This window comes from Ochotona curzoniae, unplaced genomic scaffold (genome assembly GCF_017591425.1).
Source record: "Ochotona curzoniae isolate NIBS_2020 unplaced genomic scaffold, NIBS_Ocur_1.0 contig_1, whole genome shotgun sequence".
NCBI lineage: Eukaryota > Metazoa > Chordata > Mammalia > Lagomorpha > Ochotonidae > Ochotona > Ochotona curzoniae.
In genome coordinates this window covers 29,894,698-29,908,442 of record NW_024464918.1, presented here as the reverse complement: position 1 = coordinate 29,908,442, position 13,745 = coordinate 29,894,698, and the positions used below count along the sequence as shown (strand labels likewise).

Genomic DNA, 13,745 nt, shown 5'->3' with positions numbered 1-13,745 from the left:
ACAGTCACAGGCTTGGGTCCCTGGCGTCCACATGGATGACCTGAACTGAACCCTGATTGTCAAGGACGTAGGGGGAATGAACCAGTGGTTGGAAGACCTCTATCTTTCTGTCTGTCCCATCTCAATTAACTAACTAAATAAAAATAATAAAAGGCACTTATTACAGGCATGGTTATTTATAGATGTTTCATTTCGATGCTTGCTTATATAATGGTTTACATGAATGTTATTTCACAATGATTTGCATACACATCACTGGAGATTTTCTAACGGATAAGTGATGTTGAATGCTTCCTTCACTGAATACTGGTTTTAGTTTTTAAGAATATTTTTAACCCTACAATAGCCTATTTTCAGTAAATGTCTGGATAGCTAACTATAAACATAACATAAGCTGACTAAACTTGAACACTGAAATTCTAAAATAGGCTGGGAATGTTATGAGTCCTATAGTATACTATCATGAGCACTTCCAAACATACGCTCTTGTGGTCAGACTCACTTTGTTCAGAGTCTGCTGCTGTGTTGTAGAAGATGGTGCCTGTATGCATGGACTGCGCGGAGCGATTGGAACACTAGCCAGTAACACCGCAAGAACTGCCAGTGCATCCTGCGGCCTTCAGTCCTGCTGCGCACACGCACCGCTCTCAGAATCCGTTGTCTCAGCAAGAATCTATATGGCATCCAGAGGGATCAAAGAAGAAAAGCAATGGCTTGCATGATGTACTTTCATCCAATTAGTCCACTTTCTGTAGGTCAAACCAACAGGATCAGTTTTTATGCTCTCTTAGAAGCAATCAATGTAATGATACAAGTAATTACTAGGCACTAGACGTGCCTTATGCTGTAAGGGTTCATGAAATACTTAAAGTAACACTCGGGAGTAGATATCGCTAAATCCATCTTGCAGATAAGAAGACAGAGGCTTCGGAAGTTTAGCTAACTTGTCTATGGTCACAGCACTGGAAAGTCACACCACTGAGATTCAAATCCGTTGCTCTCCCTTCAAAGCCTGTGTTTATCTTCGGTTCCTTGTCTATAAAATATGCATCCGTTGCCATGCTAGATGCTGAGGAACATAAAGGAAATGATTGCTATAGAGCCTGGTAGGAGAGACCAATAAAAGACAAGCAACTCAAATAATGCTTGTGTAAGGGGGCAGTGTGGGTTCAGCTGCTCTCCCTGACTTCAGTGCTTCATTCCTGCATGAGCGTCTGTCCTGTTTTACAGCCCTGCCCTGTCCTGGTTCTCAGGGAATCTGAGGGTGTTTGATACAGAGAAGCCTGTGCAGCTGACACATCCATCAGACGGGCCGTCCCTCCAACTCACACGGCAGCTACAAGGCTCTCTGTCTGGAGAAATGCATTCAGATCAGTTCCAGAAGTTTGCTCACTACCTCCAGTGATCAAACTGCCCTTCAGTGGAGCCAGACGCGGCCCCACGCCTGTCAGGTAGTTAGCATGGCGTGTTTTTCATGTGTGCACTAGCTCAGGCCAGCTACGTATCGATAGAGACAAACTACTTACTACCTTCCTTAGGGACAACTTTATGATTTGGGGGAACACCCTCCTTTCTAACAAGGTCCCTTCAGTGCTTGTGGCCAGACCACACCTCCAAGGACATTGTCAATCAGATTCATTGCTTCATTTTAATCCTGAGCTGTTTCTACCATTGACAACCACACGTCATTACGCTAGTGACACATTTTGGATTGCCTTTAAGTGACTTGTCTTGAACAGGTGCCTTAGGTATGTATTCCCTGGGTGGGCTCCCCACACACACCTGTTTTCCATTAGGAGCCTTAAAAAAACACCAGTTAGCATCAAGGCACCAAATCCAAATGGTCTCCACATTGTGCTGGAGGCATAAGCATCTTGGTCATTTTCGGGGAGCCCGTGGAAGCAGTTGTCCAAAATCTCTCTTGAGAAGTTTGTTTCACATGGGGCATGCGTTAGTTTGCCAGGCTGCCATGGTGGGCTACCACGGCTTGGATGACTTGAGTAACAAGGATTTCTTTTTTGCGACTCTGGAGGCACGGGGCCCAAGGTCAGTGTGTCGGGGCTCGGGGTCTTCTGGGACTTCTGTTTATGACATGCAGATTTTTATGAGCATGGTGTCTCTGGTTCTCACATTGTTTTCCCTCTCTTTGTTTTGGGGTCCTCACCCCCTCCTCTTGCTCCTAACACCCTGCCTAGTGGTTAGGGCCTGGCTTCACAACTTCATTTTCATTTCGTTATCTTCCTAAGGGTTTGTCTCCAAAAGCAGCCACAACCTGAAGTTCTGGGGTTAGGACCTGGAAACACGGATTTTGAAGCCCGTAACTGCAATTTGTAAGGCAGAAGTGCATTCCCTGACCAACATGTCACTAGGCGACAGAGCACAGGGCTTCACGGGACCTCCCAAGTCCCCGTGTAACTCAAGGGCAGGCTGGGGGCCACGTGGGGGCAGCTCAGATTCCGCCAGCATCATGTTTTCTAGAGGAGTGTGCACTGGGCGTCAGGTGGCGGAAATAACAGCGACTCCCAAAGGGAAAGTGATTTAATTTCCGTGCAGTTCTGAGGAAGTCTTTGGACCGTCTGGATTAGTTGGTAATGCTTTTAACACTTGCTAATTCCTATCTGCACACTCCAGGACCCCTCCCCCCATTTTTTTCTCTTAAATAAACAAAGATTTCCTTACGCGCAGCCACCACATCTAGCCCTAACCAAATGCTGCTTTTGTTTGTTTGTCAAGTTTGTTTTGATTGCACCCCGAAGGTTCCCTTGCAGGTCTCCTGGTGAGTAATGACGCTGTTGCGCTGCGGAAAGACTGACACGGTTGCCAGTCTGGTGCTGTTTACATTTTAGGAACTGAGTTTCTTTGAAGACAAATATTAATGGCAGCGCAGGTGGCGGACGGATATGGCCAACGGACTCGCAGAGGCTGCTCCAGCGGCGAGAACTGCAGCCTCAGACACGGCGCCGCACCACGTCACACACAGAGAATCCTGCCGCTGCAACTTTTGAGTCGCAACACTCTGTTCCACTCTGAGGGGGCTTCTCAATATTCTGCCCAACCCTCGTCTCCAGGGGCCTTAACTTCGTGTCTGTACTTTAGGTAGAGGGGATTTCTTCAAAGCAAGGCAAGGTTCTTTTTTGTACGTTGGATTTTGGAGGGATGGCTGCAGAGGCCGTTAGGGTGGTTATTATTTTTATTTATTTATTTATGTATTTATTTATTGCTTTGAGTTTGCACCCACACGGGAGGCCGAGAGCGCATTCCTGGCTCCTGCTGGCATCTGAGGAGTGAACCAGCAGATGGGAAGTCTGTCTTTGTATGGCTCTTTCAAATTAAGAAACAAGCACACATTTGAAACTATGTAGCTTTATCACCATGACTTATACTTCCGAAATTGGAGTAAATAAGAAAACAAAAGTTGCTTTAGTCTGACTATTGATTGAAGTTGGTCATCTTAAATAGCATCTTAATTATTAATTCTAAAAGTTTCCATTAAATACAGCATGCTAATACTGTTGGGTTCTAAGACATGAAGGCTTTTAGCGAGCTCAGAATGTCAATGATCTGAAAGCAAGCCTCAACACTAGGATTTGTGCTTAAACTATGTCGTACCTGTAATGTCCTTGGAAGCCAATCTTAAAATACCAATGCTGATAAGTAATGAAAATATATTACTTTGTGAATAATTTATATATCACATCATCAAGTTGATATAAGAGAGATTTTAATACTCTTTACAATATCACTAGAAACCAACACTTGAATTTTGAAAAGAGGCATCTTTTCAAAACATACTTTGTTTACATTTATTGAAATATTTAAAATAACATTAAAAATATAACAATGAAACCATAGAAATAAAACTATAAAAAAATAAAGACGGGCCTAGCGTGGTAGCCTAGCGGCTAAAGTCCTCGCTTTACACATGCAGGAATCCCTTACCGGCACTGGTTCTAATCCTGGCAGTCCCATTTTCCATTCAGCTCCTTTTTGTGGCCTGGGAAAGCAGTCAAGGATAGCCCAAAGTTTTGGGACCCTGTACCCACATGGCAGACCAGGAAGAGGCTCTGGGCTCCTGGCCTTGGATCAGCTCAGCTCTGACCATAGCAGCCACTTGGGGAGTGAACCATCGGACAGAAGATCTTCCTCTCTGTCTCTCCTCCTTTCTGTATATCTGACTATCCAATAACAAAATGAAATATCAATAAAAATAAAGATAAAATTGGGTGGGCCTTCTCCCTTAATAGCCCCCTTTAAACATGAAGGAAACAATATGGAAATAATAGTCTTACCCACTTTCCTGTAGCCCTTGAACCTTTTTACCCCAATTAACTATGTAAAGATTGTCAAAAATATAATAAAAAATTTTTTTTTAAAAATAAACAAGTTCATTTTCCATTGTTTTTTAAAGCTATAGTTATCTATTTAAAAAGCAGAATGGTTGAGGAGGAGAGACAGAAAGAAATCTGTTTCTTGGTCCGCTCTCCATATGGCTACAAGGACCTGAGCTGGGCCAGGCTGACTCCAGGAAGCTGGATTCTGTATGGATCTCTCCTGTGGGTGGCAGGAGCCCAGCGATTTGGGCCATTGTCTGCTGCCTGCCAGGTGCATTATCAGAAAGTATAGAATGTCCAGCATTCCTGTCAGGCACTCTAAGTGGCAGCTTAACCAGCGAAGCCACAGCATCAATCCATGAGTTACTTTCTTTTCTTCTTTATTTTTGACAATCTTTACATAGTTAATTATGGCAGAAAGGTTCAAGGCTACAAGGTTCAAAAGACGTAATATTGGCCCTGGCACAGTAGCCTAGAAGTTGAGGTCCTCACCTTGAACGTGCTGGGATCCCACATGGGTGCCGGTTCTGGTCCCAGCAACTCTGCTTCCCATCCAGCTCCCTGCTTGTGGCCTGGGAAAGCAGTGCAGAACCGCCCAAAGCCCTGGAACCCTGCACCCTTGTGGGAGAACTGGGGAAAAATTCCTGGCTCGTGGCTTCTGATTGGTTCAGCTGTGGCCATTGCGACCACTTGGGAAATGAGTCATCGGATAGAAGATCTTTTTCTCTAACTTTCCAATAAAAGTAAATAAATCTTTTTTTTTTTTTAAGGCATAAACTTACCTCTCTTTGGTGATATGATTTTGTGTTCTGCTTTGTCACAGATGTGTCTAGGAAATCAGTAGCTTTAGCAAGAAGGGGAGGTAATGCAAAACAGACATGACCACATACTTCTTTTCTGGGATCAATGTCTCTGCAGTGAACACGTATGTATGTATTTAGGATGACCTGGCTGTGAGCCTGATTGTGAACTTGTGTTACATTTTGATAGAAAATCTGCTGCCTTCGGACAGGCTCCTTTTGGGCTTCTCCTCTTTCCATGCAGCTCAGCAGTATGTATCTTATAGGCGAGGCATCCGTAAGCACTTTGCCATCCGTCTTCCATTATTTCCTTAGATTTAATTTGCTAGATTCATACATTCCTAAATGTTATAACAGCAAGAGGCCGAGGAGGACATACGTTATTCAGGCTAGCTGAATATTGATCATCCAGACTTAAATTGATTTCTAGTTTGCTGACACAGGAGGGTAGGGAAAAGAAATAGCTAGCTACAAAGAGAGAGCTGTTAAATTAAGGAAAAACGCATTAAATTAGCTCTGCTCTTTCAGCATGTAGAGGTTTACATTAGAGATTAAGAAAGGAAGGACGTGTGAGCCAAGACCTGAGCAACTAATGTGAGCAGATGTATAGCTACCCCTTGTGAAAATTGACATTTTAATCCAACAAGACTTGGGTTTTGAGGGCTGAGAACTCAAAAACAAAGTATTTGTTTGAGTGAAACTGATTGAGATCAAGAGCATGTCTTGGTATGTTATGGTCTTCCAATCCATAGCAAGGATTGATTTATTTCAGAGAGAAATGTACCGAATAGTTGCGTCTCGTTAGTGGGTATCAGATCATTTCAAGGGGTTTGAAGATCTCGAATCCCACCAAGTGCTCCGAAGTTCTCCCTTTCCGTGTGAAAATGCTAACGTGAAGCTTCCGTATTCATGAGAATCCAGACAAGGGCGGCTGAAGGCTAACTGATCCCAGCAGGAACAGTTTCATCTGAGAAAGGACAAAAGCAGTCTGGCCACCCGGCGCGTTGAGTGCTCGCTGAGCTGCGCTGTTGGAAGCCCTAAGCTGCCTGCTTGGATGGGATGATAATCAGGACCACTGAGATGCATTTAGTTCACCATTTAATACTTTGGAAATCGAAGCAGCTCCAGCCCTGGAATGTCTGCTTGGTTTTCCTCAAGCTTAGATGCCTACTTTAAAAAAAATCACCAGTGAACGCTAGTGAAAGTAGATATATGACGAATGCATTCAGTTACCCCTGTGTAAGCGCATAGGTCAAAACGCTCAAGGTATACAGTGGTACGGGTTTGGATGTTTGAAATTTGAAGAAACTCTTGGGAGTCTTCCGGCGCCCGGAGGGTCTATGTTTGTGCAGCGAAGAAAGAACAGAGTTCTTAAAAACTTTTCATGTCTGAGTTAAAGGACCTGAAGTTGGAAAGTTTCACCAAAGTAGAAAATTCCCAGATAAATATCATAAGGTGCCGTAGTTTGTTTTGAAGAAATAAATAGTCCAAGAAAGGATTCAGCATTTTGATAAGTTTACTCCACAATAAGAGATTCCTGTAATAAAGGATTACAGGAATAAAGGGGAGGGTTAGTCTGTCTGCTGGTTAAAATTCATTACAGGTTTATCCATTGACTCAACAAAAATACTGAATTCCTACTGTATGTCAGGCGTTATTCTAGACCTCGGGCACAGTGTGTTGATCAAATAAACTTCTTATTTGAAAGAAAGTAGTTCATTGCATTTCACTGGCACTTCCCCTAGTGATGTAAAGCCTTGTTCATTTAAACAAGGATTTAGGTGACACCGTACCAAAACTGCATTAAAATTCTGAACAGGAAAATAGTGAACACATAATAAAATAACTTTTTCTAGTTCACCTTCCTGAAGAGACTTCATTTTGGTGTGCTGGCATTTCTTGATGGAGATCAGAAGAGTTGCCTTATCCACATGTGCTTCCTGGGGCCAAGCACTTGATACAGTGGGTTAGGACTCTGCTTGACTGCTCAGTCCCACAGCAGGGCACCTGGGTTCCTGGCCTGGCTCCACTCCAGGTCCTAGCTTCCTGCTGCGGGTACCAGCTGCAGATGATAGTTGAGCTGGGTGAATGTGTGCCACCCTGGAGGATGACCCGGATGGAGTCCACAGCTCCTGGCTTCAGACCGCCCCAACCCTGGCTGTGCTGAATGTCCGGGAAATGACAGAGCAGGTGGAGATAACTCTCTCCCTCTCCTATCTTTCATCTATGAGCACAGTGTTACGTGACTGGCACACTGATGCTTGTGGGAGAGCAACACCTGCGTCGTGGTCATCTCTTACAGCCTGCGAGAACTCCTGAGGCCTCCCAGTTTCCTCGGGAGCTCTAGAGGATCAGGGGACATGATACCACTTGGCCGTCTTCTGCGTCCCGGGTTGCGTCACATCCGAGGCCATAACAGAACTCTCACTTGGCACCCTCTCGGCGGTACACTTGCTGAAACCGGCTTGGAAAGAAACATGTTCACTCCAACACAGAGATGGTGTCAGCAGCAGAGATGCATCACATCCGGGAGCAAGGACGGTTCTGTGATGGAGGCAGGCATCAAGGGATGATGGCTCAGGTGCAGGACCACAGGCTGGGGTTGCTGCCTGTACCACTGGGTAGCAGTTTCTCTCACCCTAGCTCGTGCACCCAGAATCGCCTCTGAATATCAAGGGTACTGTTACTGCTTGTTATTGTAATACATACATACATTTATTCATGAAAACACAAGGAAGTAATGGACAGCTTTATACCCCTTGAATATATCTGTAACAGTGTGAAGTGGAACCCTGGACTCAGAGATAACTTGTATGTTGGATGAGTGTTTCTGTTGAATTGAATCAGATTTCTACCACCACAGCACTTGCCCAAAAGAATTTCAGCAGCAGACAGCCAAGTGGGCTGGCACCAGCTTCTCCTCCACTGTTGGCTTCAACACGTCAGAAGGAAGCTTTTCAGAGGGAAAAAAATAAGGACTCACATCAGACATGACGCAATACATGAGTCGGAGAGCCCCAACACCTATCTCAATGTCACAGTGCGACAGCAGCAGGTCTTTTATTCCAGGATCTGAAAGTGAGCCGCTCTCAGCTGCCTGCAGAACGGGGTTGCCCTGCCCATGGCATCAGTCTTTCACAGCAGTCCCAGGCAGCATTTTCTGTTGGCTCGCAGCCCGTGGCTGCAGTTCCCCACGTGTTTCCCCGCTGTCTCTCCCCCATTCTCACTGTGCATCTTGTCTCCGAGAGACCCTCACTGACCACAGCACAATTGCTGGGCCCCCTGTTCATTGCAGCCTGAAGTCATGCAGGAAGCCACATCAGAAAGGAAGGCATGCAAAAAACATTGGCTCCTTTTTTGTTGTTGTTTTGAAAATGTTTGTTGATTGACTTGGAAGGTGTAGGGATAGGAATTCCACCCAGCCTGGAAGTCCATTCAGGTTTCCCACAGGGGTGCCAGGAACCTGAGTGATTGGGCAAAATTCTGAACTGCCAACTCCTGTCCACTGCAGTTTGGTCTCGTGGTCCCTAGGGCCACCTCGCATGCGATATAGAGCAGGTGGCCTGGAGCACTCGGAGCCTGCACTGAGGGGAACTTGCTGGTCACAGATGAGCTCTCTGACGCCCAGGTCAGCCTGACCTCTGGAAGTCACGTGAGTTTACTGACTCCGTGTCCAAGCAGGGCAGAAGCATCTCTGCCGGGAGGATAAACTGGGGGCTGGGTCTCCCCTAGAAATTCCATGGGGCGTGTCCCGGTTTCCATTCCTGTGTCAAGTTCTGCCTGATACAGGTGGATCCTCTGCGTGCCGTCAGTCACCCCTTTCATTTCCCACTTTCAGGTCATTTTTTTCTCCTTATTAGTCTTTTTTTTTTTTTTGCTCCCTGCTTTTCAAAGGAAACACCTGTTGTAACCACATTAGTGAGTCGAGGCTGGAGGTTAACTATGCCATGACTGGTAGATGTGTTTGTGTGTTTGGGGTTCTTCTTTGGAAGTGCCTCAGTAGAACTTACAATTTAGAAAATTTGAATCAAAATCTATAGCTCTGAGTTCTTCGGATGATCCGGCAGTGACTGGGCAGCACTAAGCAGCTGGAGCGCTGGACGGCGTGGGCCCTCACTCCCAGCACACCCTGCCCTGCAGGTGCGCTCGCAGACATGTTGGCCATGGGCAGGCTCCGTTGCGCTTCCTCACGGCAGCCAGAGAGAGGGATGTGCGGGGCATGGGAGCTGTCTCCTCCAGAATGTAAGGATAGGTCAAGGTGAGGGGACCTTTCACAATAAACGTGGCTACCACTGCCTACGTTGGCCCATCACAGGAGCCATGCCAAATCCTGCTCACAGAAAACCCATGCTGACCCATTTCACATGGGAAGACTGAGGCTCGGAAAGAAATATCTCGCCGCATCACATACGGAGAGATTCTGGAATGTTCAAAGTGAGGACTTTGGCTGCTAGGCTACTGATCTGGGCCCGCTATTGGTTTTTCTTACCATGCATACCAGTGGGCCCCACCTTTCTTGTTTTGTCTTGTTTTGTTTTGTTTATGAGATCGATGACACTCACATTATTAGCAAGTGTAGCTGGGTCAGCTCCTGGATTGAAAGGGTCACCCGGGCACTAAGCAGTGGGTCTTCATCAAGGCTTTCATCTCCACTCCTGGAGATGTTATCACCTCCATAAGGGCAGGATTTGGCTTCATGCTTTTACAGATAGCAGCTGTTCAATACATTTGCTGATTTTATTAGTGTTGGAAGCTTGCCTCAGATTCTACTAGGTTTGTGTGTGATGTAGGGAGGGGGTGCTAAAAGAGGAAACTACAACTCCCAATTTACCCTGCGGTTGGGGCACTAAAATGGCTTAAGAGTTAAAAAAAAATGTGCTACCAAGTGGTTTTGCAAAATGGGAAGAAGTTGCTTAAAAATAAAGGCTTAAAATTAATTCAGAACCTATCAGTCTGCATTAGCATGCTGCCAGGCTTACGGTGCAGTGGGTCTCACAGCCTCTAATGGATAAAAATTACATACGTTATTAGCCGCTGTTTACCATGTATTTTCCAACAGTAATTGGTGCTTCATAAACTTCTAACAGCATTTTGCTTCATGAGTTTGAGCTCAAATGTGATGATTTATGCCAGAAACTGAAGCTACTCCTGTTTAACATAGAATATGAGAGGAAATTAGATTATAGAATAGCAGATATAGATGGTAATGGAATTATAATTCCATTTCTAGATGGGAAATTTCATATTTATTTTATTCAGTCTGTAAAAAAATGCCTCATGCCAACAAAGTTTAATATCTGTGATCAAGTGAATGTTGAAGTATCATTGTTGTTTGGAAGTTGAGATAAAGGGTGAAAGGTTTACCATGGAAGGCAATTCCTCGGTGGAGTGGAATGGTTCGTCCAATTTTTCAATGGCTTGAGGCTTTTCTCTGGCATGCCGTGGTCATTTCCAGGCTAGCCTTTTACGTGCGAGACACCCTAAGCTAACAGCGAGGCCTACTGACGGGCAGAGCCAGGGTCTTTTATAGTCAGGACTGTTCCTGTGCCAACGTAACTGGGGCAGGCCTGGTGACTAAGATGCCACGAGCCACATCAGAGGACCGAGGTTCAGTACCCAACTCTGGGTCCTGACCACAGCTTCCTGCTAATGGGGGAGGGAGTGGTGATGGCTCCCCTAATTGGGTTTTTGTCTTTCACCTCTACCACCCCCACTCTCCAGTGCCTGGCTCCCAAGTCTGACTGCTCCTAGCTGGGTCACTTTGAGCATGTGGGGAGTGAGTTGGTACATGGAAGCTCTCTGCTTCTCTCTCTCTCTCTCTCTCTGCCCCTCAAACAAACAAAAACATACAACAACCAAGTGGCATTTGCTATGTTTAAGTCTCAGCTAAGAAATCTTTTATTTTTAATATTCATTTATTCATCATTGGAAAGGTGGATTTACATTGAGAGGGAGAGATTTTCCATCCTTGCTTCACTCCCCAGATGCCTACAATGGCCAAAGCTGAGCCGATCCAAAGCCAGGAGCCAGGAGCCTCTTCCCGGTCTCCCATGCAGGTGCAGGGTCCCAAGGCTTTGGGCGGTTCTGCACTGCTTTTCCAGGACACAAGCAGGGAGCTGGATGGAAAGTGAAACAGCCAGGATGTGAGTGGGCGCCCACAGGATGAGCCAATTGAGCCATTACAAACCCCTTCCCTCCCCAACTTCCCCATCTAAGAAATCTCAAGCATCACCCTTCTACAGCTGGAACCAGGTCACCCAGTAGGTGAAGGGCAGAGGGAGGTGCCAAACCCAGATCCCCCCGGGGAACTCGATGTTGGAGCCCTCCGGTCTTCATAGCAAGGGTCCGCCTTTATGTCCAGCTTAATACTAAGTGCTGTTGTAACAGAGTGTCCTTTGCTTGTTGTCATGGATGCGTCCCCTAAACTTTTAAAAGATGTTATTGTTGTGTTAGCTCTGTCCACAGACGCAATGGTGTATCATAACAAGGCTATCATACCAACAAGACGGAGGCTTTCATGAACTCTAAGGCTTACATGACCAATCTCCTTAATAATAAAGTGCGGAGAAAAAAAAAAAAAACCCAGCGGGCATGAATTCCCACACTTTGAAAGAAACAAGGTATGCCAACCAAACCCATCGCACTGTGGATTTGCTTAGCTCCTGATTTCCTTAAAACTATTGGGGACAAAGAATTAATCACGCCAAGAAATCTGAGCACTCGTTGTGTAAGTAATGATATGAAGGAATTGAATTTCGGGTGTAGTAATGGGGTTGTGGTTAACATTGTCAGGTGCACTTTTTTTTTAAATAGATTTTTATTTTGGATTCTGAATTATGTGGTACATTTTCGTATAGGCTGGGATTCCCACTCAAACTCCCACCCCATTTTACAATAGTGTTTTCCCCCATTTTACAATAGTGTAGCCCTTCATAAGGAATCGTAATTCTATTAGTGTCAGGTGCACTTTAAAGTCTCTTTCGGAGGTGCGTATCCAAAGAGATGGAGTCGGTTGAAGGGTGTCCTTCCACACGAGGCAGCCAACGGGAAGGAGCGGTTGTGAGCGGGACAGCAGCGATCGCCGAGCGTCGCCGTGTTCTCACAGAGGAACGCGCTGCTTGCCCACGCGCCCCCATGTCAGGGGAGCCCCAAGAGGCTGCGGAGGAGGACTGCCCAGCCTCCACATCCGCACAAAAGCCGAAGCGATGAAGAAAAGCCCAAGAGGGGGCCGGGCCAGCAGGTTTGCGCTGCCGTGGAGGCCGCGGGAGCGCGCGGGCTGGGCTCCATCCCGGTGTGGTGTGTTTGTTTTGAGGGGGATTTCGGAGGTCCAGGAAATTCTCGGGGCGCTGACGTCACCGCCCCGGGTCAAGGCGGCTCGGCGTCCACCTGAGACTACGCCACGCTCAGCGGCCGGAAGCGTGGACGGCAGCGGTGCGCCTGCGCGGTGCGGCCCCAGCGGCTCGTCCGCTTTTCCCGCTTCGGCTAGCAGGGGGCGCTGTGCGTTCCTGAACCCGTCAGGGGCGGGAGGCCTCGCGGGCGGAAGGGCGTTCTTGCCTCGCCGGCGCTGGTCTCTATGGTCCCTGGTCCTCCAGCCCCCGCGGGGCGCTGGGCCTGCGGGCCTGGTTGCTAGGCGGAAGCGGAGCGCCGCTGAGGCCGCGGCGGCTGCTGCCCGGGCGTTTGAAAAGTAGCGGAGCAGGCGGCAAAAGGTCCTCGAGTGGCGGGCCGGCAGCGGGCCGAGCCTGCGGCGCGGTTTTTGCCTTTTGGAAGCCGGGCAGGGTTCGGTCCTGGGCTCGCTCAGGCAGCGGCAGCGGCGGGGTCCGGCCTCGTAGCGGGGTCCGGGCGTCGGGGGCCGCGGGCAGGCGGGCGGGCGGTGGGCACCGTGCCTGGGCCGCCGGACCACCCGCCTCTCACGCAGACGTCTGCTCCCGCCTGCAGACCCCGCGTCCGGGCCGCCGAGCGTGACCATGGTCTCCAAGTCCGACCAGCTGCTCATCGTCGTGTCCATTTTAGAAGGTGAGAGACACCTGTCCAAGGGGCTGCCATCTGTGCTTTCGCGGTCCCCGGAGCCGTGGCCATTGATGGCAGGCGTTCTCGAGGCAGAGCTGTTAGGGATGATGGTTTTTGGGGGTCACTGGCTGTAGCCCCCGGAGTGTGTGGAAGGGGGCGATTTCGCTCGGAAGCTGCGGCGGGTCGACGGCTTTCAGGTGCCCGGGAGCGCCTTCTGGCCGGCGCTCCCCGGGTTGACCCGGGTCCCGTGAGACCCCTGCCAGGGGTGGGTCCCTGGAAGTTTGGTTTGCTGAGCGGAGTGGGCTTTCTGGAGACCCCCTCCCCCCGGTTCTGACAGCTGATGGGGTGTAGCAGGAGTAACGGACTCAGCAGTGAGCTAGATAAGCGGCTTCCAGCGGGGGGCGTTTCTTTAGCGGCCGCAGGTGCTGAGGAGTTGGTCAGGTGTTGCAAATGGGCATTGCAGGCCCGGGCCAGAGCGGAGCACCCTGGAGCCGTGGGAGCAGCGAGGCAGCGCCGGCCGAATGTCGGGAGACCACGGTGGCCCCTCCAGACTGCTGCTTTGGTGGTCCCCACAAGGCAGAATGAACGAGTTAAACGTGCGCTTGCC

General features: G+C 48.1%; 1 protein-coding gene across 2 annotated transcripts in view; it reads left to right on the top strand.

Moving 5' to 3' along the window:
- Positions 1-12,959: 12,959 nt before the first annotated feature.
- Positions 12,960-13,745, top strand: part of CEP120 (centrosomal protein 120) — a 59,430-nt gene continuing 58,644 nt past the window's right edge. For both annotated transcript variants that reach the window (XM_040968542.1, XM_040968464.1), the window contains exon 1: positions 12,960-13,144. In XM_040968542.1, the coding sequence (XP_040824476.1) occupies positions 13,096-13,144 (49 nt within the window). In that variant the 5' untranslated portion in view covers positions 12,960-13,095. The remainder of the gene's footprint in view (positions 13,145-13,745) is intronic.